General features: G+C 41.1%; 1 protein-coding gene across 1 annotated transcript in view; it reads right to left on the reverse strand.

Moving 5' to 3' along the window:
* Positions 1-26,017, reverse strand: part of ADCY10 (adenylate cyclase 10) — a 96,048-nt gene that overhangs the window by 56,312 nt on the left and 13,719 nt on the right. Inside the window, exons 8-15 of the mRNA XM_068538359.1 lie at positions 24,213-24,404; positions 21,858-21,976; positions 20,757-20,833; positions 18,768-18,957; positions 15,526-15,581; positions 3,445-3,598; positions 1,057-1,249; positions 451-537 (exon numbers count right to left, since the gene is read on the reverse strand). Of these exons, the coding sequence (XP_068394460.1) occupies positions 451-537; positions 1,057-1,249; positions 3,445-3,598; positions 15,526-15,581; positions 18,768-18,957; positions 20,757-20,833; positions 21,858-21,976; positions 24,213-24,404 (1,068 nt within the window). The remainder of the gene's footprint in view (positions 1-450; positions 538-1,056; positions 1,250-3,444; positions 3,599-15,525; positions 15,582-18,767; positions 18,958-20,756; positions 20,834-21,857; positions 21,977-24,212; positions 24,405-26,017) is intronic.

Below are 26,017 nucleotides of genomic sequence, written 5' to 3' on the forward strand. Positions count from 1 at the left end.
CAACCCTGTGAGCTAGGTACTATTATTTCCTCATTTTATAGAAGATAAAGTAAAAGCATGGACAGGTTGAGTCACTTGATCAAGGTTACCCAGGTAGCAAGTGATAGGCCTAAGGGCTCAAACCTTGGTAGACTGATTACAGAGCCTATATACATAACCAGTTTGATAGACTGCATCTCATACAGAGGGAGAGAAAAAGAGGACTGGTTTTAAGGCGAGGCCAAACTCCCAGGAGTAATGTTAAAGGACTCCTTTCAAGCACAGCTAAATTCTGAACAGACTCTTAGCTTGAGGTTTGGAAGGATGGAGGAAAATGAAACACTTTGGGTTAAAGCTTTCACATACTTCAAAGCTTCTTGCCATTGGAGTCTAAACCCTTGAGGCCACCTGGCTTTGCGGTGAGATGCCCAGTTTCCCCCTCCCCATTATTTGACCCATAGATGCTCTTACTTGCTCCAAGATCTTCATAAACAACGCTTCCAACTGCTTCTGCTTTCTCATGGTGCTCATCCTGGAAACCTCTCGTGAAATAGGGAACTGTATAAAGAATTATGAGAATACTGAGTGTGGGCAAATAGCAGAGGGAACCACTAGTTGTATGACTCTGGCAATTCACTTTACTGTTCTGTGCCTTAAAATCCTCATGTGTTAGATAATCCGTAACATCCCTTCCAGCTCTAATACTCTATGCCATTGAATCTAATAGATACAGGAAACAACAGGGCACATTCTTGTCTTTGCATTGGCGGTCACCTGTGGGAGCAGAGTGATTTCGTGCCCTGGACTAGCTAGTATAGTATAGCTATGATGGGAAGGTGAGAAAAGAAATGAATCTGCAGGTGGCTATTTGGGTTTTCTTGAGTCTGGTACCAATATATCGCAGGAAGGTGGCTCATTCAAGGACTGGGAGCCATTTCCTTACCACCTGGATGCTCCAGATGAGAAAAGAAGAGGATAATAAAGGCCAAAGAGATGCAAAGTCATAAAGCATCAGGGAAGAGTGGCCACATCTGCCCCTTCACTATTTCTCACAGGAGTCTAACACTAGCTAGTTACCTGCACATGGAAAATGTCATTAAGAAGACAATGGAACTTTTCATCCAGCAGTGACTTGACTTTATTTTGAAGGTTGGTCTGTCGTTCTTTATAATGTTTGCAAGTATCCAGACCTAGTACATTGGCCATGAGTATCTGGATGGTATAAAAATTTTGATGGAAGCTGATCTTAGTCAACGCAATAGCAATAGTCCTGTTTATAAGAAAGTCAGGAATCAGAGTTTTAAAATAATATTTTTTGAAAACAATAAAGGTTGAAGGAAAGCCCTGACTCTTCATATTCAGTTGTAACGACAGATTTCCCAAGCTATCTGGAAGCTGTTCTTTATTTGTGCTTCAGATACCCTCCCTTATTCCACTATGTTTCTAAGCTCTGTAAATGTATCCTAGCTATCCCCTCTTCTCTAGCCCTACCACCACTGCCTGGGTTCAGGCTCTCATACTCTCACCTATACTCCCTAACAGCATACTACTACCCCTGTCTAGCGCCAAGACTCTCTGAATGCATCACCTTTATAGAAGCTTGAAGCACCTAGATAGATGCAAGTCTAGGCTAAGCCTAGACTCCTTCATGTGACATATAAGCCTTTCCAAGGCCTCATTGTCATTTCTTGCCACTCTCTGCCCAGCAGTCTACCCTCCACCAACAACAAACCGGTGAGGTTTCCCTGCACATCCAACTGTTTCTTCTCTTTATGCCTTTGCTTTCCTCGGCCTGGAGTGTTATCACTTCTCACAGTCCCTCCTAATCCCTCGTTTCCTGTTCATTTATAAATCTCAGCTCAGGAGTAACCTCCTGGAAATCTTCCCTGATGCCCTCAGGTTGGATGACATACCCCTCTTTCTTGTAGCTTTTACAGTACTCTATTGCGTGCTTCTATCAGTGTCCTCACCACATTCTATTTTTACTGTCATCTCTCTTTCCTTTTCTTTTGTGAGAACTCCTTGAGGGTAGGGATCAGATATTATTCGTCTCCAAGGCTTTGCAACTTGTTATGGATTGATTTATGCATCCCCCCCACCAATTCATATGCTGAAGTCTTAGCCCTCAGAATGCAACCTTATTTGGGAATAGGGTCATTGCAGATGTAACTAGGTAAGTTAAGATGAGGCCATACTGGAATAGGGTGGGCCCCTAATCCAATATGACTGTCTCTTTATAGGAAGGGGAAATTTGGGGGACTCCCTGGCGGTCCAGTGGTTAGGACTCGGTGCTTTCACTGGTGTGGCCCAGGTTCAATCCCTGGTTGGGGAACTAAGATCCTGCAAGCCACACAGTGGGAAAAAAAAAGAAGAGGGAAATTTTTGGACACGGACAGTACACATGGAGAACATCATGTGAAGATGGAGGCAGAGACTGGGGTGATGCTTATACAAGCCAATGAACACCAATGACTGCCAGCAAGCCACCAGAAGCTAGGAAAGAGGCACAGAACAGATTGTCCCTCACAGCTGATGGAAGGAACCAACTTTACGACACCTGGATCTTGGACTTCTACCCTCTTGTACACTGAGACAATATACTTTTGTTGCTTAAGCCACCTAGCTTGTGGTGCTTTGTCATGGTAGCTCTAGCAAACTAACACAGCACTTAGTTCCTGGAACATAGTAGGTACTCAGTAAGTGATGGAATAAATGAGTGTCTTCTGGTTATTTTGAATTATCCCCTCAGCAATGTTAAAGGTATTTTAAAACTAGTCTTTCTCAGGCCTGACATTAAAAAAGAGTAGAAACACAGTTAAAAATAAGATTAATAAGAATGTTCCCCTTAAAGCCTTTAGGTTAGATGGTGAAAGGATGTGAGACACCATTACCATTGTCTTGGTCATCATCACTGTTACTGAATACCATACCGTCCACCTCCATGAGATGGGCTGTCCCAAAGAGAGCCCTCATGACACTCCTTATATGAGAAGAGACAAACAGCATGAGGTAAGTACATCAGCTCTGCCTTCCGAAGGAAAATCCAGAGGCCTTTCATTCTCTAACCATACTCTCAGGGCTCAGTGGTTTGAACTAGTGATTCCCTGTCAGCCACATGGATAAACTTACGTATTTGTTCTGCAAACCCAATCTATCCTCAACATTTATACCAGTTGTTCTCAAACTGTGCATTAGGAAACTTAAAAAGATCAATGTCCAAGCCCATCTTGGCATTAAATCAGGATCTCCAGGGGTCAGCCCATCTTCCATTTTCTCAGTTCGATATGTTTATCATTAATTATTTATCTAGCACAAGGGGCATGACACCCAATAATAACTGATAGATTGTGGATAGTATACATAAGGCAACTTATATAAAGGAGAGGAACATTGAAACAAATGAAACTCTTGAGGATGTCAGGATCCTCTGGATTCACAAAAAAATGGTCATTGCAAGACACTCACCTGTGGTTCTCACCTTGGGCCAGGTACTCAATTTCTACTAGTATCTGGCTTTTTCCATATCCCGATAATCCCTCGTACATCAGGACCCGGCTGCAGTTAGATATCAAAAATTCCTTCATAGTACACATGAAGTATTTGATCTCCTTATCGCGTCCTGTTATTTTCATTTTTTAAAAAGGGAGCAAACCCAATCAACATAAAATAGTCTAGAAACATAAAAAAGCACATAGTGATACAGCTTCTAAGAATACCCTTGGAATTTCCATGGCATTGTTCATGGAGTTTCTTGAGGTCCTGTGCACTTTAAAATTTTTAAAAATCTTTCTCTAGAACTTTCCAGTTAACAGTGTGGTTTTACAGTTTTGGTTTGTTTTGGTTTGGTTTGGTTTTTTTTGATTCCCACAAGCTGTGAGGGAAAGGATTCTTATAATGCTCATTATGATGTCCATTTAATTTTAGTGTAGAAAACTGAGATTTGCTTAAATTATACAACCAGGAATTAAACCAGGGCTATCTGACCCTAATGCTTGTTTTCTTTTCCTTTTTCTGTAACACACGAGAAGTAACTATAGATTATTACATTAGGAAATCAACTTATTAAAGTTAAGGTTCCCATGTTGAAAAATATGGATAAAATTTTTTTATTTCTGATTCTGTGAAGGAAACTTGCTCTTTGTAAATGAGAAATTATACTTATCTCAGGGCTACTAAAAGTATTAACAGTGATAAAAAAAATTCAATTTGCTTTAAAAAACTCATATGTAGATTAATTCTATCATAAGAACAACCTAAATTCTTAGTAAAAATAAATTATAGTTTTTTTTCCTTATTATAAAACTAATGCATGCTCACTGTAGAAAATATAGAAAACTTAAAAAATGAAAAGAAGAAGATAAAAAAGTCCTCTTGGGTTACAACACTATCACTCTTATTTTTCTTATGTGTTTTTAAATATGTGTAACAGGATGCCCTGACTGAAATCTGAAACTCAGCCTACAGTCTTTGAAACCTGGGTGGATAGGAAGGAGTTGGCAGAACGGTAATTTCTGTCAAAAGAGCTGGAGACCAAATCAGGGTTGACTCTTCCTTCTTTGCTGGACAGATCACTGTGGAGGGCCCATTCTGTTTTCCATTGATAGAGTAAATACATACCTAGGTGTTAGCTAAAGTCTATTGAAAACCAAGACCACTACTCTAAGTTTAGATGTTTTATACAAAGAAGCTAAGTGTTTATTTGGTAATGTAAATTTCTGGGTAAGATTTAGTGAGAATTACTCTGCAGACCATATTGCTTCTTTTAAGTGAAACATTTCCTTTCTGAAAACGCATTTGAATTTCAATTTTGTGAGATGTGTAGTATTGTTCTTTGGCCTAAAGCTTACACAGGAACTTAGAAGATAAGGCCCAGAAGTCTGCAGAGCAGAATATTCTAGCTGTTTTATGTTCTATTTGTATAGAACACATACAGGTAAGAACTTACTGATTGTCTTTTTAGTTGGATTCTAAAATGAGGTTAACTCAACTTGCCTTGAAGTATGCATACCTTGTTTCTATTTGAACAAGGCCCTAATATCTGAGACTGTTGTATGCATTTTTGACCCTAAAAGAACACTTTTTGTTCATCTTAGTTTTGTTATCATTTAGCATATACAATTTCATTTACAGGCGCTCTTGTAAAAGAAGGGTATTTCCCGTACTCCTAACCTCTGACAGTCTGTTTTTGGTTATAGCTTTAAGGAAAGATATGTGGGCCTGATCTTTACCTTATACTGGTGAAATCAGGGTAAAAAGGCAAATAGAGAGAATTCCCTGGCAGTCCAGTGGTTAGGACTCTGCGCTTTCAATGCTGAGGGCCTGGGTTTGATCCCTGTTCAGGGAACTAAGGTCTCACAAGCTGCTCAGCAGCAGCCGAAAAAGAAAAGAAAACAAAACACACACACAGGGCTTCCCTGGTGGCGCAGTGGTTGAGAATCTGCCTGCCAATGCAGGGAACACGGGTTCGAGCCCTGGTCTGGGAAGATCCCACATGCCGCGGAGCAACTAGGCCTGTGAGCCACAATTACTGAGCCTGCGCGTCTGGAGCCTGTGCTCCGCAACAAGAGAGGCCGCGATAGTGAGAGGCCCGCGCACCGCGATGAAGAGTGGCCCCCGCTTGCCGCAACTGGAGAAAGCCCTCGCACAGAAACGAAGACCCAACACAGCCATAAATAAATTAATTAATTAATTTTTTAAAAAATTAAAAAAAAAAAACCACACACACAGAAAACAAACAAACAAAGGCAACTAGACCAGACTGAGAAATATATGCATATTGCAGCAATGTATTCTAATATGTCTGTCATACTGAGTCCTCAGTTTTGTAGAAAGGGTGTTAGGACTTCCATTTACTGTCAGTCACTATCACAACAAGCATATCCTAGGATGAAAAGTTAGGCCTCGGAGGAGGGTGAGAGTGGGCATTCCTTCTCCTTTCTAGCCTTCAAGAGTTTGGGGATCTGGACTTATAAGAAGTGATGTGCTTGCAGACTCTGAAAACTACCTGAATGCACTGAAAGTTAGGCATTGCTGCTGGCTCAAGTGCTCTTTGAAGTTCTGGAACTGTTGCCTTCTTTTATGCTCTGCTGACATCAAGATTCTGTCCTAATATTCCCCCAAGGTGTGGGACAGAGACTCTTCTCAATTGCCCTAACACAATTATGACCGAGATTTAATTTATAATGATACTTTTAGGGATGTTCACGTCTAACAGATGGAAATTACAAGTGTTACTTGAAATGGCTGCCTTCAGAATCCACAGGCCAATCTTCATGTGGGTCTCTTCTCTACCTCATTTTATGTCTACTTCCCTGTATTGTCTTGAGTTAGCTTTCTTATGATAGGGTCCCTCTCACCAAGAATCACAAAGACATCACTGCCAGAGGGATCATAGCTCTAAATGTAAAAGGTAAAACAACATTTCTGGAAGAGAATCTAGAAAAATATCTTCATGACTTTTGGGTGAGGAAAGATTTCTCAAACAGTATACAAAAGCACTAATTATAAAGAAAAAGATTGATAAATTGGATTTCATTAAAATCAAAAATTGTGTTCATTAAATACATAATAAATACATATAAATAGAGTAAATAGAGTAAATACATATAAATAGAGTAAATACATAATAGAGTAAAAAGGCAAGCACAGAATGGGAAAAGTTACATACAGTAAAAACAAATAGACCCATTTTCAGAATATATAAATAATTCCAACAGATCTATAAAAAAATACAATCCAATTGAAAAATAGACAAAAGATTTGCACAGACACTTTATAAAAGATGATTTCCAAATGGCCAATAAATATTTGGAAAAGGCGCTCAACCACATCAGGGAAATACAGATGGAAACCATGGTGAGATACCACTATAAACCCAACAGAATTATTAAAATTATAAAGACTGAGAAAACTATCTACCAAAATTGTACCCTTTGCCCCAACAGTATCACTTCTATATATATATACTCAACAGCAGAAATGCATACATATGTTCACCGTAAGACTTGTACAAAAAGCTTTATGGCAGTATTATTCATAAGAACCCAAACTGGAAACAACTCAAATGTTGTACAAAAGCAGAATGAATACATTGTTATATATTTATAAAAAGGAATATAGTCATCCCTCTGTATCCACAGGAGATTGCTTCCAGGACCCCCGGGGATATCAAAATCTGCGGATGCTCAAGTCCCTTATATAAAATGGTGTAGAGGAGGGGCAAGATGGCGGAAGAGTAAGACGCGGAGATCACCTTCCTTCCCACAGATACAGTAGAAACACATCTACACGTGGAACTACTCCTACAGAACACCTACTGAACGCTGGCAGAAGACGTCGGACCTCCCAAAAGGCAAGAAAATCCCCACGTACTAGGGTAGGGCAAAAGAAAAAAGAAATAACAAGAGACAAAAGAATAGGGACAGGACCTGCGCCAGTGAGAGGAAGCCGTGAAGGAGGAAAGGTTTCCACACACTAGGAAGCCCCTTCGCGGGCAGAGACTGCAGGTGGCGGAGGGGGGAAGCTTCGGAGCCACGGAGGAGAGCGCAGCCACGGGGGTGCGGAGGGCAAAGCGGAGAGATTCCCGCACAGAGGATTGGTGCCGACCAGCACTCACCAGCCCGAGAGGCTTGTCTGCTCACCCGCCAGGGCGGGCGGGGGCTGGGAGCCGAGGCTCGGGCTTCGGTCGGATCGCAGGGAGAGGACTGGGGCTGGCGGCGTGACACAGCCTGAGGGGGGCTAGTGCGCCACAGCTAGCCGGGAGGGAGCCCGAGAAAAAGTCTGCAGCCGCCGAAGAGGCAAGAGACTGTTTCTTGCCTCTTTGTTTCGCGGCGCGCAAGGAGAGGGGATTCAGAGTGCCGCCTAAACGAACTCCAGAGACTGGCGCGAGCCGTGGCTATCAGCGCAGACCCCAGAGGCGGGCGCGAGCCGCAGCTAACAGGGCGGAACCCAGAGACGGGCGCGAGCCGCGGTTATCAGCGCGGACCCCAGAGACGGGCAGGAGATGCTAGGGCTGCTGCTGCTGCCGCCACCAAGAAGCCTGTGTGCGAGCACAGGTCACTCTCCACACCGCCCCTCCCGGGAGCCGGTGCAGCTCGCCGCTGCCGGGCTCCCGTGGTCCGGGGACAACTTCCCCGGGAGAACGCACGGCGCGCCTCAGGCTGCTGCAACGTCACGCCGGCCTCTGCCGCCACAGGCTCGCCCCGCCTCCTCCGTACCCTTCCTTCCGCCCACCCCCCCCGGCCTGAGTGAGCCAGAGCCCCCGAAGCAGCTGCTCCTTTAACCCCGTTCTGTCTGGGCGGGGAACGGACGCCCTCAGGCGACCTACATGCAGAGGCGGGTCCAAATCCAACGCTGAACCCCGGGAGCTGTACGAACAAAGAAGAGAAAGGGAAATCTCTCCCAGCAGCCTCAGAAGCAGCGGATTAAAGCTCCACAAACAACTTGATGTGCCTGCATCTGTTGAATACCTGAATAGACAACGAATCATCCCAAATTCAAGAGGTGGACTTTGGGAGCAGGATATATTAATTTTTCCCCTTTTCCTTTTTTTGTGAGTGGATATGTGTATGCTTCTCGGTGAGATTTTGTCTGTATAGCTTTGCTTTCACCATTAATTCTAGGGTTAGGTACGTCCGTTTTTTTTTTTTTTTAACTTAAAAAAAATTTTTTTTTCCTAATAAATGTTTTCTTAATAATTTTTACCTTATTTTCTATTTTTAGAAATTAAAAAAAATTTTTAATAAGTTTTTTCATATTTTTTATTTTAAAAAAAATTAAAAAATTTTTTTCTTAACAATTTTTTTCTTATTTTTTATTATAAAAAATTAATAAATCTATATTTAAAAATTAAAAAAAATTTTATCTGAATACATTTACTCTTAATAATTTTTTTCTTATTTTTTATTATAATAGCTTTATTTTATTTTATTTTATCCTCTTTCTTTCTTTCTTTCTATTTTTTTCTCCCTTATACTCTGAGCTGTGTGGATGAAAGGCTCTTGGTGCTCCAGCCAGGCATCAGGACTGTGCCTCTGAGGTGGGAGAGCCAACTTCAGGACACTGGTCCACAAGAGACCTCCCAGCTCCACGTAATACCAAACGGTGAAAATCTCTCAGAGATCTCCATCTCAACATCAAGACCCAGCTTCACTCAACGACCAGCAAGTTACAGTGCTGGACACCCCATGTCAAACATCTAGCAAAACAGGAACATAGCCCCACCCATTAGCAGAGAGGCTGCCTAAAATCATAATAAGGCCACAGACACCCCAAAACACACCACCAGATGTGGATGTGCCCACCAGAAAGACAAGATCCAACCTCATCCAACAGAACACAGGCACTAGTCCCCTCCACCAGGAAGCCTACACAACCCACTGAACCAACCTTAGCCACTGGGGACAGATACCAAAAACAACGGGAACTACGAACCTGCAGCCTGTGAAAAGGAGACCCCAAACACAGTAAGATAAGCAAAATGAGAAGACAAAAAAACACACAGCAGATGAAGGAGCAGGGTCAAAACACACCAGACCTAACAAATGAAGAGGAAATAGGCAGTCTACCTGAAAAAGAATTCAGAATAATGATAGTAAAGATGATCCAAAATCTTGGAAATAGAATAGACAAAATGCAAGAAACATTTAACAAGGATGTAGAAGAACTAAAGAGGAACCAAGCAACGATGAAAAACACAATAAATGAAATTAAAAATACTCTAGACGGGATCAATAGCAGAATAACTGAGGCAGAAGAACGGATAAGTGACCTGGAAGATAAAATAGTGGAAATAACTACTGCAGAGCAGAATAAAGAAAAAAGAATGAAAAGAACTGAGGACAGTCTCAGAGACCTCTGGGACAACATTAAACGCACCAACATTCGAATTATAGGGGTCCCAGAAGAAGAAGAGAAAAAGAAAGGGACTGAGAAAATATTTGAAGAGATTATAGTTGTAAACTTCCCTAATATGGGAAAGGAAATAGTTAATCAAGTCCTGGAAGCACAGAGAGTCCCATACAGGATAAATCCAAGGAGAAACACGCCAAGACACATATTAATCAAACTATCCAAAATTAAATATAAAGAAAACATATTAAAAGCAGCAAGGGAAAAACAACAAATAACACACAAGGGAATCCCCATAAGGTTAACAGCTGACCTTTCAGCAGAAACTCTGCAAGCCAGAAGGGAGTGGCAGGATATACTTAAAGTGATGAAGGAGAAAAACCTACAACCAAGGTTACTCTACCCAGCAAGGATCTCATTCAGATTTGATGGAGAAATTAAAACCTTTACAGACAAGCAAAAGCTGAGAGAGTTCAGCACCACCAAACCAGCTTTACAACAAATGCTAAAGGAACTTCTCTAGGCAGGAAACACAAGAGAAGGAAAACACATACAACAACAAACCCAAAACATTTAAGAAAATGGGAATAGGAACATACATATCAATAATTACCTTAAATGTAAATGGATTAAATGCTCCCACCAAAAGACACAGACTGGCTGAAAGGATACAAAAACAAGACCCATATATATGCTGTCTACAAGAGACCCACTTCAGACCTAGGGACACATACAGACTGAAAGTGAGGGGATGGAAAAAGATATTCCATGCAAATGGAAATCAAAAGACAGCTTGCATAGCAATTCTCATATCAGACAAAATAGACTTTAAAATAAAGACTATTACAAGAGACAAAGAAGGACACTATATAATGATCAAGGGATCGATCCAAGAGGAAGATATAACAATTGTAAATATTTATGCACCCAACATAAGAGCACCTCAATACATAAGGCAAATACTAACAGCCATAAAAGGGGAAATCGACAGTAACACAATCATAGTAGGGGACTTTAACACCCCACTTTCACCAATGGACAGATCATCCAAAATGAAAATAAATAAGGAAACACAAGCTTTAAATGATACATTAAACAAGATGGACTTAATTGATATTTATAGGACATTCCACCCAAAAACACAGAATACACATTTTTCTCAAGTGCTCATGGAACATCCTCCAGGATAGATCATATATTGGGTCACAAATCAAGCCTTGGTAAATTTAAGAAAATTGAAATCGTATCAAGTATCTTTTCCGACCACAACGCTATGAGACTAGATATCAATTACAGGAAAAGATCTGTAAAACATACAAACACATGGAGGCTACACAATACACTACTTAATAACGAAGTGATCATTGAAGAAATCAAAGGGGAAATCAAAAAATACCTAGAAACAAATGACAATGGAGACATGACGACCCGAAACCTATGGGATGCAGCAAAAGCAGTTCTAAGAGGGAAGTTTATAGCAATACAAGCCTACATCAAGAAACAGGAAACATCTCGAATAAACAACCTAACCTTGCACCTAAAGCAATTAGAGAAAGAAGAGCAAAAAAACCCCAAAGCTAGCAGAAGGAAAGAAATCATAAAGATCAGATCAGAAATAAATGAAAAAGAAATGAAGGAAACAATAGCAAAGATCAATGAAACTAAAAGCTGGTTCTTCGAGAAGATAAACAAAATTGACAAACCATTAGCCAGACTCATCAAGAGAAAAAGGGAGAAGACTCAAATCAATAGAATTAGAAATGAAAAAGGAGAAGTAACCACTGACACTGCAGAAATACAAACAATCATGAGAGATTACTACAAGCAACTCTATGCCAATAAAATGGACAACTTGGAAGAAATGGACAGATTCTTAGAAATGCACAACCTACCGAGACTGAACCAGGAAGAAATAGAAAATATGAACAGACCAATCACAAGCACTGAAATTGAAACTGTGATTAAAAATCTTCCAACAAACTAAAGCCCAGGACCAGATGGCTTCACTGGCGAATTCTATCAAACATTTAGAGAAGAGCTAACACCTATCCTTCTCAAACTCTTCCAAAATATTGCAGAGGCAGGAACACTCCCCAACTCATTCTACGAGGCCACCATCACCCTGATACCAAAACCAGACAAAGATGTCACAAAGAAAGAAAACTACAGGCCAATATCACTGATGAACATAGATGCAAAAATCCTCAACAAAATACTAGCAAACAGAATCCAACAGCACATTAAAAGGATCATACACCATGATCAAGTGGGGTTTATTCCAGGAATGCAAGGATTCTTCAATATACGCAAATCAATCAACGTGATACATCATATTAGCAAACTGAAGGAGAAAAACCATATGATCATCTCAATCGATGCAGAGAAAGCTTTCGACAAAATTCAACACCCATTTATGATAAAAACCCTCCAGAAAGTAGGCATAGAGGGAACTTTCCTCAACATAATAAAGGCCATATATGACAAACCCACAACCAACATTGTCCTCAATGGTGAAAAACTGAAACCATTTCCACTAAGATCAGGAACAAGACAAGGTTGCCCACTCTCACCACTATTATTCAACATAGTTTTGGAAGGGTTAGCTACAGCAATCAGAGAAGAAAAAGAAATAAAAGGAATCCAAATCGGAAAAGAAGAAGTAAAGCTGTCACTGTTTGCAGATGACATGATACTATACATAGAGAATCCTAAAACTGCCACTAGAAAACTACTAGAGCTAATCAATGAATTTGGTAAAGTAGCAGGATACAAAATTAATGCACAGAAATCTCTTGCATTCCTATATACTAATGATGAAAAATCTGAAAGTGAAATTAAGAAAACACTCCCGTTTACCATTGCAACAAGAAGAATAAAATATCTAGGAATAAACCTACCTAAGGAGACAAAAGACCTGTATGCAGAAAACTATAAGACACTGATGAAAGAAATTAAAGATGATACAAAGAGATGGAGAGATATACCACGTTCTTGGATTGGAAGAATCAACATTGTGAAAATGACTCTACTACCCAAAGCAATCTACAGATTCAATGCAATCCCTATCAAACTACCACAGGCATTTTTCACAGAACTAGAACAAAAAATTTCACAATTTGTATGGAGACAGAAAAGACCCCGAATAGCCAAAGCAATCTTGAGAACGAAAAATGGAGCTGGAGGAATCAGGCTCCCTGACTTCAGACTATATTACAAAGCTACAGTAATCAAGACAGTTTGGTACTGGCACAAAAACAGAAATATAGATCAATGGAACAGGATAGAAAGCCCAGAGATAAACCCACGCACATATGGTCACGTTATCTTTGATAAAGGAGGCAAGCATATACAGTGGAGGAAAGACAGTCTCTTCAATAAGTGGTGCTGGGAAAATTGGACAGGTACATGTAAAAGTATGAAACTAGAACACTCCCTGACACCATACACAAAAATAAACTCAAAATGGATTAAAGACCTAAATGTTAAGCCAGACACTATCAAACTCTTAGAGGAAAACATAGGCAGAACACTCTATGACATAAATCGCAGCAAGATCCTTTTTGACCCAGCTCCTAGAGAAATGGAAATAAAAACACAAATAAACAAATGGGACCTAATGAAACTTAAAAGCTTTTGCACAGCAAAGGAAACCATAAACAAGACCAAAAGACAACCCTCAGAATGGGAGAAAATATTTGCGAATGAAGCAACTGACAAAGGATTAATCTCCAAGATTTACAAGCAGCTCATGCAGCTCAATAACAAAAAAACGAACAACCCAATCCAAAAATGGGCAGAAGACCTAAATAGACATTTCTCCAAAGAAGATATACAGATGGCCAACAGACACATGAAAGAATGCTCAACATCCTTAATCATTAGAGAAATGCAAATCAAAACTACAATGAGGTATCATCTCACACCGGTCAGAATGGCCATCATCAAAAAATCTAGAAACAATAAATGCTGGAGAGGGTGTGGAGAAAAGGGAACACTCTTGCACTGTTGGTGGGAATGTAAATTGATACAGCCACTATGGAGAACAGTATGGAGTTTCCTTCAAAAACTAAAAATAGAACTACCATACGACCCAGCAATCCCACTCCTGGGCATATACCCTGAGAAAACCATAATCCAAAAAGAGTCATGTACCAAAATGTTCATTGCAGCTCTATTTACAATAGCCAGGACATGGAAGCAACCTAAGTGTCCATCATCGGATGAATGGATAAAGAAGATGTGGCACATATATACAATGGAATATTACTCAGCCATAAAAAGAAATGAAATGGAGGTATTTGTAATGAGGTGGATGGAGTTAGTCTGTCATACAGAGTGAAGTAAGTCAGAAAGAGAAAAACAAATACAGTATGCTAACACATATATATGGAATCTAAGGAAAAAAAAAAAAAAAGGACATGAAGAACCTAGTGGCAAGATGGGAATAAAGACACAGACCTACTAAAGAATGGACTTGAGGATATGGGGAGGGGGGGGTGAGATGTGACAGGGTGAGAGAGTGTCATGGACATATATACACTACCAACTGTAAAATAGATAGCTAGTGGGAAGCAGCCGCATAGCACAGGGAGTATCTGCTCGGTGCTTTGTGACCACCTAGAGGGGTGGGATAGGGAGGGTGGGAGGGAGGGAGATGCAAGAGGGAAGAGATATGGGTACATATGTATATGTATAACTGATTCACTTTGTTTTAAAGCAGAAACTAACACACCATTGTAAAGCAATTATACTTCAGTAAAGATGTTAAAAAAAAAAATGGTGTAGTATTTGCATACAACATAAACACATCCTCCTGTATACTTTAACTCATCTCTAGATTAATTATAATAGCAAATACAATGTAAATGCTATGTAAATAGTTGCCGGTGTGCAGCAAATTCAAGTTTTGCTTTTGGGAATTTTCTGGAATTAAAAAAAATTTTGGGGGGGCTTCCCTGGTGGCACAGTGGTTAAGCATCCACCTGCTAATGCAGGGGACACAGATTTGAGCCCTGGTCCGGGAAGATCCCACATGCCGCAGAGCAACTAAGCCCGTGTACCACAACTACTGAGCCTGCGTGACACAACTACTGAAGCCCACGTGCCTAGAGCCTGTGCTCCGCAACAAGAGAAGCCACCGCAATGAGAAGCCCGCCCACCGCAAGGAAGAGTAGCCCTCGCTCACCGCAACTAGAGAAAGCCCGTGCGCAACAACAAAGAGCCAACGCAGCCGAAAATAAATAAATAAATAAATTTTAAAATAAAATTTTTTTTTTTTTTGATTTGTGGTTGTTTGAATCCATGGATGCACACCCTGCAGATACAGAGGGCCAACTGTACTACACAGCAATGAAAATGGATGAATTATAGCTACATCCAACAATATGGATGAATTTCATAATGTAATGTTGATTTAAAGAAGGCTTACATAATTACACAATATATGATTTCATTCATATAAATTTTAAGAACAGGCCTAAGTAATTTAGGGTGTTAGAAATCTTTGGGTAAAGGGAGAGGGATAAAGCATGTGAGGGTTTCCAGAGTACTGTTATTTTTCTATTTCTTGGCCTGGATGGTGATTCTACATTCATTTTGTGATAATTCATTAAGCTGAAGACTTATCATTGGTGTACTTTTCTGTGTGTTTTGTTATAGTTCGATAAAGAGGTTTAAAAATCAAGGCTCACTACCTACCTAGCAAAGGGTAACCCTCATTTCTGTTGCAGATGAGGTATGCCATCCCAAACATGCTGAAGAGAAGAAAAGAAAAGATGTTAGCATCAAAACAGGGAAATACTGAGAGCCAGAGGGACTAGTTCTTAGTTCCCAGAAAGCCTCCTTTTCAGTCTCTAACAGGAATCTATCCCCTGTTATCAAGGGGTCTATCAAGGGGTGCAGATGCCAAGAGGAAGGGAAAGGAGAAGTTCTTACCTGGTAATAGAGTCTCCAAACAACTTATGTAGCTGCCTTTACCACAGCACCTGGTACGTTGTTCAAAAAATGAGTTGAGTCTGCATTGGTAGAACTGACCCTTTTCTAGGGAAACCAGGCACTCAGTATGGGACCCAATAAAGTTAGATGTGTTATATTGTCTCAGAGCATGGAAAGATTCTACCAATTGCTCAAACAATGATCGTTCACCTTTGTGGAACACATGCTATGTGCCTGGCAGTTTCAAGTGCTGTACATGTATCATTTTCTTTACTCCTGACAAAAACCTTATTAAGAAGGTATTATTATTATTATGTCCATTTTACAAATGAGAAAATTGAGGTACAGAGAATTTAACTTGAACAAGATCCCATGGCTAGCGGTGACAGAGGATAGTGACAGGGTCAGTATCTAAAACTAGGCCAGGGGCATATGCTTGCCCACTGCATAATATCATCTCTTGAAGGGGCCTTTTTAGACAAATGGCTCAATCCCTTGTTTATACTATCATACTACCTTGTTATGCCTCTGTTGTAGTACATACCAAAGTTTCCTATGTAATATACAGCTAATTTTGTGTATGTTGTCTTCCCCATTAGATTTCAGGACAGGAATCAGGCCCTGTTCATATTTGTATGTGTATTTCTATAGTCTCTTATTTGCAGAGATGGTATAGAGAAACCATAGAGAGGGCAGGCTTTGGGATCAGATAGTCCTGGTAGTTTCAGAAGCAGTAGATAGTTTCTGTGGTAGACTGACTGCATTAAAGGCGCCACGTCTTCATCCCTACTTGTATCTATGCCCTTTGCTATGTACTGTACCTTTGCAGTGTCCTCCCACTCTGGGCTCAGACTTGTGAATGTTTTGGCCAATGGGATGTTAGCAAACATGACATAGAGGCTTGAAAAATGCTTGCTCTCTCTTGATCTTCTGATATTGCCATGACTACATGCCTGGGTTAGCCCAATATAAGATGAGACACATAGAATCAAACTGTCCCAGTTATGTCAGCCAAAATTCCCCGTTATCCCACCTGAGGTCGTCCTGGATCAGCCAACAACCTGTTGAACCCCAGGCATGTGAACAAGCCTAGGCAAGATCATCCAAATCCGCCAAGATCAGCTGAACCCCACAAATTCATGAGATAAGTAAAAATTTACTGTTGTATACAACTGAGGTTTTGTGGTTGGCTATAATGCAGCATTATTGTGGCATTTTGAACCTTGGCTCAATTGTTTACTAGATTTATGGCTATGGACAAGTCATTTAACGTCTCAGAGTCTCAGTTTTTAAATTTATAAAATAGAGTTAATAATAGTTTGTTTCTACCTCATATAGTTGATATTGAGGTAAAGTGCCTAATATTTAATAAGGGCTCACAAAAATTATTATTCATTCATTTATTCGAACAGCATTTTATTGATGATCTACACATGCCAAGAACAGTGTTGAGCCCTGGGAATACAAAGATGAATAATAAAAACTCCTTGAACCAATTATAGCCCTGATTCTGTTATCTGACCCTTTAAGACCCAGATTCTAGCTTGCTAGTATAAAGAATAATACCTTCTCACTTTCCATCCACCAAGCACTACTATATAGAGCTTTCCATGCTGTTCATTCATTTATTCGTCATTACTGATGCCTACCATGCATTGGGGATATAAGAATGAACAAGAAATAATCACTATCCTCAAAAAGTTCCCAGTGTAGGAGGTGAAAAGGCACATCGAGTCTGTGATTGTGATGAGCATAATGAATGTTCTAATGTGCTATAGAGTTACACAGAGGAGGAAACAGCTAAACTGTCTGAGCTGGGGTTGGGTAGCTTCCAAAGGCAGCTTCAGAGAGGAGGAGATCCTTGAGCTGGATTTCAAAAACTGACTGTGTTAGCATACGGTATTTGTTTTTCTCTTTCTGACTTACTTCACTCTGTATGACAGACTCTAGGTCCATCCACCTCACTACAAATTTCATATGGAGTCTAAAAAAAAAAGAAAATGGTTCTGATGAACCTAGGGGCAGGACAGGAATAAAGACGCAGACGTAGAGAATGGACTTGAGGACATGGGGAGTGGGGAGGGTAGGCTGGGACGAAGTGAGAGAGTGGCATGGACATATATACACTACCAAATGTAAAATAGATAGCTAGTGGGAAGCAGCTGCATGGCACAGGGAGATCAGCTCAGTGCTTTGTGACCACCTAGAGGGGTGGGATAGGGAGGGTGGGAGGGAGATGCAAGAGGGAGGGGGATATGGGGATATAGGTATACATATAGCTGATTCACTATGTTTGTATAACATACAGCAGAAACTAACACAACGTTGTAAAGCAATTATACTCCAATAAAGATGTTAAAAAAAAAATGACTGTGGTTTTCCTAGGAGACTGGGGATTGAATGAGTGAAAGGGAGGATAATCCCCTTAGAAGCCCCCCACCCCCACCCCCGGCCCGCCACCCAGAGGAAATGGCACAGGAGGAGATGAGGTAGGAAAGGCAGATGGTTACTTTGTATGTCATTGCAAGGAATTTGAAAATTATCATGAAAATGATTGGAAGATACTGAGGGGTTTTAAGCCCCAATGTGAGAGCAAGTTGGGCTTTGAGGGAATGTATTTCTCTAAACACCTAGAGGAGGAGCAATCCCTGTCAATGCCTGGACACACAGTTGATGCGATCAATAGTTAATGGTTGGTGATTGGGTCCATCTGTGTCCAAATAGATACTCGAATGAGGGGATTCTCTGTTCTCTTTACACAACCTTTGAAGAATTACCCTCATAGTCTCAGAACTGAGGGTAGAACGGGATCTTCCACCGTGCTATACTATCAGCAGGATAGAGGAAGATGAAGGAATTTGAAATCTGGGCCTTGGTCTGGGAAGGAATAGATTTTAATTTCATGAGCTGGCTTTGAATCTGAAATGGGTGACCTGTCGTTTTGCTATCATAATTGTCCCACTTCTTTACTAAAAAGTACTGCAAGATCAATGCCCCACACTCACACTTTCTCATTAAGGCCCAAACACTGATACACTGGTCCAGAATCTGCAACACCTTTCATGACTTTCTTTGGAAGCTCTTTAAAAAAGTAGGCTGGTAGGTTGCTGCCATTGTAGGTGACGGAGTCACAGGTCACGATTCCTGGGTAGTACATCATCATCCTGGCAGCTATGTTGACTTTTTGACCAATGACTATAATAGGAAGGAGAGAGAAAGGCAAAGAGCTGGGAGAAAACAGCCATTGAACTGAGTGTAATCTGAGGCATACTGTCCCCAACCGGCATTGTTACCCTTTACTCCCTTTGCCTCTCATGGATGACACAGCAATCTCACCTTCAACTACCCAGATTCAGCCAATGGCTATTTTAGAATATATAGGGAGTTAACTCGTTTAGCCACCTGGGAGGCTAAGGGGACGATCTGCTTAGGGATAGCAGGACCCTGAATATGGAGAGGATTCTGTTAATTGGGATGGTGGACAGGGCCTGAGGGCCCTCAGATGAGGTATACTTGGTCTTCTGCTACAAGAGAGATAAGCACAAGCTTGGGCCTGGAACAGTGATCTTCAACTGGGTCTGCATGTTCCTGTGTATGAGCCTTCATTTAATTTTTTAAGAGTGAGTAAATGGGGCTGGAAGGAGTGTGTGTGTAGGATTGGTTTAGGGGATATTGTAAGAGGTAATACACTTTAGTGCACAGAGTCTGAAACCAGGTTATGCAGGTTTGGATCTCAGCTCTACCTCTAACTACTATGTGTAAATTACTTGGGCAAAATACTTGAACTCTTCCATGGCTCAGTTTTCTAATCTGTAAAATGGGGTTGATAATAGTACCTCTCTCAGAGGGTGGTTTATGAAGATTAATGAGTTAATACACATAAAGAACTTTGAGAAGTACTGGGCTGCTAGTAAGCCCTCAGTTAATAATACTACTAATTAGGTATTAAATGTTGCACTTTGACATAAACTTGAGTATTCCTGATTAAGATATTCGTTTTTTAAAAACAGTTTATTATGGGGAAATTTGACCATACAATAAAGCATGGTATCATGAATCTATATACCCATCACCCAGTCCCCAAAACCATTAACCCATGGCCAATCCCGCTCCATCCCCATTCCCATCCACTCTCCACCCTGTATTATTTTGAAGAAAATCTCAGATGTCATATCATTTCAGACATAACTATTTCAGTTTTACATGTATTCAGTATTTTAGATGTATTATTTCTGAACATTTAAAACCGTAATAGGATTGAAGAGGAAAGAGCAGTGAAATCTTGAGATAACACCTACTTACTATTTCCTTTTGAGATTAGTACTATTTATCAGTAATGCCAATATTCGTAATTTTTAAGAAGCAGTCCTGGGGCTCCCCTGGTGGCGCAGTGGTTAAGAATCTGCCTGCCGGTTCAGGGGACAGGGGTTCGAGACCTGGTGCAGGAAGATCCCACATGCCACGGAGCAACTAAGCCCGTGCGGCACAACTACTGAGCCTGTGCTCTAGAGCCCGCAAGCCAGAGCTACTGAGTCCACGCGCCTAGAGCCTGTGCTCCGCAACAAGAGAAGCCACCGCAATGAGAAGCCCGTGCACCACAACGAAGATCCAAAGCAGCCAAAAATAAATAAATTAAAAAAAAAAAAAAAAAAAAGAAGCAGTCCTAACCTATCCCAAGAATTAAGAGGAGTAACTGTTTAATGTGAACAGAAAATTAACATAAAGGCCCATCGTCCCACGAGCTTATGGCCCCCCATGGCTCCCCTCCAATGGCTGCATATTTCTTATACTCAATCATAGCCCCAGAAATGCATATTTGCAATCATTGAGTTGTCAAGAGGCAAAGCTATACGGCTTGGTTCCATCTGGAAGACTGTAAACTTTCTGAAGGCAGGGCCCACGTCTCACTTATTTTTGTCCTTCCTCCCACCAAGCCCAGTGGCAAGGCACAGTGTTTGCTGAAAGGAAGACGGAGATAAGTTAGCCCCGCACACCTGTGTACTCGTGCCTCACAGAGTGTCCAACGATTCCGCAGAAGACAATCCCGCTGGCCACGCCGATGGAAACAGTGCTGGCTCCGGGCAGAAAGAGAGTTGTGAGGAAAGAGGCAAAGACAATGAGCACAGAGAAGGCAGGGAGGGTGGGGACAAGGTGATGAATGGGATGGGGGAGGGGTGGGAAAGGATTTTCAAGAAATAACTCTCTTCCCTTTGTAGTTAGGTTAGGGCAATTATACATGGCCTGGCGATGTAAAGGAGGGGCAGTCTGTGACAGAGAACTAAGTTATTAGAAGTGATAACTCAGTTCACTTTTCTGCTATTTTTAAGTATTCATCTGAGCTATTTTTCTGGAAAATAAGCTCATCACTCCAAATGGACTTTCAATATAGAATGACTTTGCGTAAACAATTTTAACTATCTTTTGTGATTGCTAGAAAGAACAGGGTCATTGTTTTGAAAGGAAGTAACTCAGTGTGTGGCATCAAAAGCTAACTTTGCTAATGCATCCAGATGACTAGAGGCTGAGAAGGTGGGATATTTAGGGCAAGGGGTGGTACCTGTTAGAGTAGACCAGAGTGGGCCGCAAGTAGGGTCACTGGGGTGCTCAGTCTGGGGGAGCCTGAGGGCACTGGGCTCTTGGGCAGCCGGGGTTGAGGATGGTAAACATTATCTTGACAGTTTTACTCAGTGGATCATCTTGAGGCCAGATCAATATATAAATTTCCAACCCAAGGACTTACTTTATCTCCTAGTTATTAAAAATCAACTCAGGTCTCCAACATAGTTGGGAGTGCGACCTCTACCAGAAAGTAAGCCAGAGTAGAGAGAGACAACTCAGTTAGACTCTCTCTGGTGCATCTGGACTTTTTAGGAGTATCCTTTCTCCACCTGGCCTTGACCATCGCCCGTCTGACTGCGTCAGGGCTGGGTTTGCTCACCCTACCTGTACATTAGGTGAGTAATGAATGCAGACATAAGGGCACCCAGGCAAGGACAGCCTTCTCCTGCCTTCCTCTTCCCTGACACTTGTCCTATCTCCCCATATCCTACAACAGGGTCAGGGACCAGACGAAATCAGGGTCTGGAAACACTCACTGGATCTTGTGGACCTGAGAGCAGAAGTCAAATATATCCACAGCACTTTCCAAGGCATGAGTGACCTCATCAGGTGCCTTTTCCCCAGGAAAACCAAAGACACAGAGAAAGGAGCAGCCCTGTGAGGGAGAGAATCAGCAAGCACAGCTGGTGGACAGTCAGCTTTAAACTGGACCAGCTAGAAGGCCCAGTGGAGGGGGGACAGCAATTTTCACTCTCTGAAACAAATTTCATCATGATTTCTCTCACACCCATTTTATTTTTAGCAAACTTCATGTAACTTCTAGTGCATCATCAACAGTAGGGCTTGATCCTGAGAGGGGCTTGATTTTGCTCCAGAGATAGTGGGTTGTACTGAGCTATCTGTGTGCACCCTCCTCTACTCTCTCCTGTGGCCAAGGTCTTGGGCTGCAAGGTACTAAGTTTAAGGCCAAGAAGCAGCACAGAGCAAAAGGCACCAGCTCTGGAATCAGAAAATCTGTGTTCTCAGGCCACTTCCCAAGTGTAGAAACTTGAACAAGTCAGTTATACTCTATGAACTTCAGTTTATGAATCTGAAAATGGGTATAACCTAGACTTGCTGAGGTTGGCTTGGCTACTGAAAATATTAATATATTATATATACATATTCACACATATATACACATATACCTTATAAACTCTAAAGTTCTTTTCAGAAATTGTTATTATTCATTTTTCTTAAGGATAAAGGCTTAAGCTGGTAGTGGTTTTTCTCGCAAAAAGTTAACTCTTTCAAGCAGAGAGTAAACTCTAAAACTTGGCACTTTTACTACCAGTCCCTTAAAAAACGATCTCAGACGCTGTTTTCTGTAAGAAAAGGGCATAATGAATAAGGCCCAATGAGTTAAAAATTTGAGTCTTTGTATGTTATATCCTGATAAAATGCAAAAGAACAGTAAAATACCTCCATTTCTTCAACCCTCTCCAAAAAGAAGCTGACCAAGAATCAAATCCTAACTGGCGCTGGGTTCTGTTGGGATGTGCGAGGGGAGCCCTGAATCCAGGTCTGTGAAGAGACTAGAGGGCAGCCCCTTTGGGGCCACTGGTTGGTCTGCTTTGCCTGGAAATTCTGCCTAGTGGCTTGGGAAGGTCTCACGCTGGCAGTGAGACTAGCATCTCTCATCTGCTGAGTGCTGACGTGAACTAGGCATTGCAACAAGCGCTTCACACATATATTTTTTAAAACTTCCAACAATCATTTGAGGCAAATACTATCCCCATTTAAATAATATCCCTATTTTTATTCAGGAACAAACCATATCTCAGAGAAGTTCAATGACTTGCTAAGGTCACACAGCTGGGAATCGTTGGAGTCAGGAACTCTCTCTCCAGGAATTGTCTGGAGTGTCTGTTAGACACCGAAGACTGTTCTCTTAGGTTCTATGCTCTTTTCTGATGATACTCATGAATGAATATGGAAGAAAGTACCAGAGCACACTGTGCTGGAGGGCCCCACTCCCTCAGAAGCACAGAGTTTATTTTTCCTACAAAGAATTTGTTCTTTCTGCCTGGTTCTGGGACAACGTGTGTGAGTTACCCATCTCTGCAGCCCTAGCTTGCAGTGGCTATGAAATGCTCAATAAGTGCTTACTGAATGAGTGAATGAATGAGTGTGGGGCAGTAATTGAGTGCCCTGCTCTTAAGATACAGAAACACCTGAGATGGGGAGTCAATTCTCAGGAGCACTTCTGTGATAATTTTTATCACATCATTTTTCTCTGAATTGAATAAGAGCAGATTGAAAACACTGAGAGCTAGATGTGACACCCACCACCACACCCACCCCAACTGATTAAGAAACTGAAAGGGGAACGGGAAGTGTACATATGGCAGGTGGAGATTATTGGAAGTTACAGCTTCTGGGGTATGACGGTTACTAGAAACCTGACCTAAAATCTCTGGGAGATGCGTTATACCCTGGGTTGCAGATATACGTATGTATCGTAAAAGCTAGTTGAACACAGTGGTTAAGAGCACAGACGAAGAAGGCACATTACCTGGGCTTGAATCCCAGTCCCCCATTTAATCTCATCTTGTCTCAGTATCCTCAACTCTCCCTAAACCTCCTCATCTGTAAATTGGGGACAATAAGAACAGTACCTACCTCTTAGAGTAGTCATGAGGAGAAATGAGTAAAATATGTAAAGTGTGGAGAACAATGCCTGGCACATAGTGAGTGCCATATCCACCATGTAAGCTGTAATTATAACTATGAATAAAGACTGATAGTTCTAGGTTAAAGGCGTCTATTCCCTCCCTCTCCCCCATGTCCATAGACATGAATGCTAACCTTAAATTATTGGTAGGTACCCACACCTTCAGTGGGAAATTTACCTTGTCAAACATGAAGACTTTGTTGATTTGGCCTCGGAAGACCCTCAGGACAGAATTAATGTGCACGCAGGCATCCTGGATGGCTGAGCCTATGACTTCTGCTTTGTCTTGTTCCTTAAACATCAGGTTCACAAACACGATCGTCACTGGGCGAAGCTCAGACAAATAGCCCCGAAGCTGTTTGTCATCAATCTGCAGTTTAGAGGGAAGCTTTCCTTAACATGTGTCCTTGGCAGTGGATCTTTCCTCCCAATATCACCCCTACACCCAAAATTATCACTGGGATAGAACTAGCCTTTTGAGATTCTCTAGGGAAGCTGAAGTTATCAAAGTTGGGAGGTACAACACAGAAGAGGCAACCCAAAGTAAAAAAGATGGAAATGGAATGGCCTTTCAAAATCTCTTCCAATGGGAACCTACACACCTGCTCATTTTTGGCCAGACACCACTCCCTTGCCCCATCTGCTATCTCCCTCATGCCAATATGAGCCATCACAATAAAAAAAGGACTGCTGTTCTTTTGGCTCCCTTACAGTGTAGGAATAAGAATAGCATGCTATGTAATTCAACCTTATATTTTCATAGTAAGGTACCTTCCAGAATATTTTCATATTCTATGCTATTTTATCCTCAAATGAAATAAAATCAGCATTATTATCCCCATTTTACTAATTAGATAACTGAGAGATGGAGAAATAACATAATTTTCCCAAGTCACATGGGGAAACAGTAGCAAACAAAAATGCAAATCTACAGACTTCTAGTCCAACATTCCATTTATAACATTCCCCTGCCTCTTGGGGTGGTATATTTCATTCAGCTCCCATCTTTTCTCTAAGTCTATCCACAACAGGCACAGGGAAAGGAAAGGAGGGTGTTCCCAAATTCTCCCTGCCTATATCATCAGCCCTGAATTTTGTTAAATTAACTGCATAGCAAACCAATGGGGGAGAATCACTGCATTTTTTTCTCCCCCAAAGAGCACAAAAGTGTCAAATTCTCCATTGGCTATATGAAACACATCTTCTGGATGAAAGAGGAAATTGTGTATAGGGAATCTTGCAGCCAGTTGTGTATAGGGAATCTTGCAGGCTGAGACAGTCCTGGTTTCATGTAATTTGAGACTTTTCATAAAAGATAATTTAATAATTTCTAACTCACCAATATGATAATTTTCTCTGATTTTTCAAATGAATTTCTAAAATAAGTGTCAATAATTAATATTAAATACATAATTTTAAATATGTTAAATAAATAAATTAATTAAATAATTAAAATTTTATTCTATCAGGCCATGTGTTCTGAGTTTTGGTTTGGAAAATGCAACCACATCTCTGTTCTTTTTTTTTTTTTTTAAACATATCTTTCTATTATATGCCTACAACTCTCTGTTTTGTTTTACTTTGAATTTTTAGGGGTGCTTTTTATTTTTTTAATTATTATTATTTTTAAAATTTATTTTATTTATTTATTTTTGGCTGCATTGGGTTTTCATTGCTGCACTCGGGCTTTCTCTAGTTGCAGCAAGGGCTACTCTTTGCTGCAGTGCATTGTGGGTTTCTCATTGTGGTGGCTTCTCTTTGCTGCAGAGCACAGGCTCTAGGCGTCCGGGCTTCAGTAGTTGTAGCACGCACGCTCAGTAGTTGTGGCTCGTGGGCTCTAGAGCGCAGGTTCAGTAGTTATGGCACACAGGCTAAGTTGCTCCGCGGCATGTGGGATCTTCCCGGACCAGGGATCGAACCCGTGTCCCCTGCATTGGCAGGTGGATTCTTAACCACTGCGCCACCAGGGAAGTCCCCACATCT

This window comes from Eschrichtius robustus, chromosome 3 (genome assembly GCF_028021215.1).
Source record: "Eschrichtius robustus isolate mEscRob2 chromosome 3, mEscRob2.pri, whole genome shotgun sequence".
Classification (NCBI taxonomy): Eukaryota; Metazoa; Chordata; class Mammalia; order Artiodactyla; family Eschrichtiidae; genus Eschrichtius; species Eschrichtius robustus.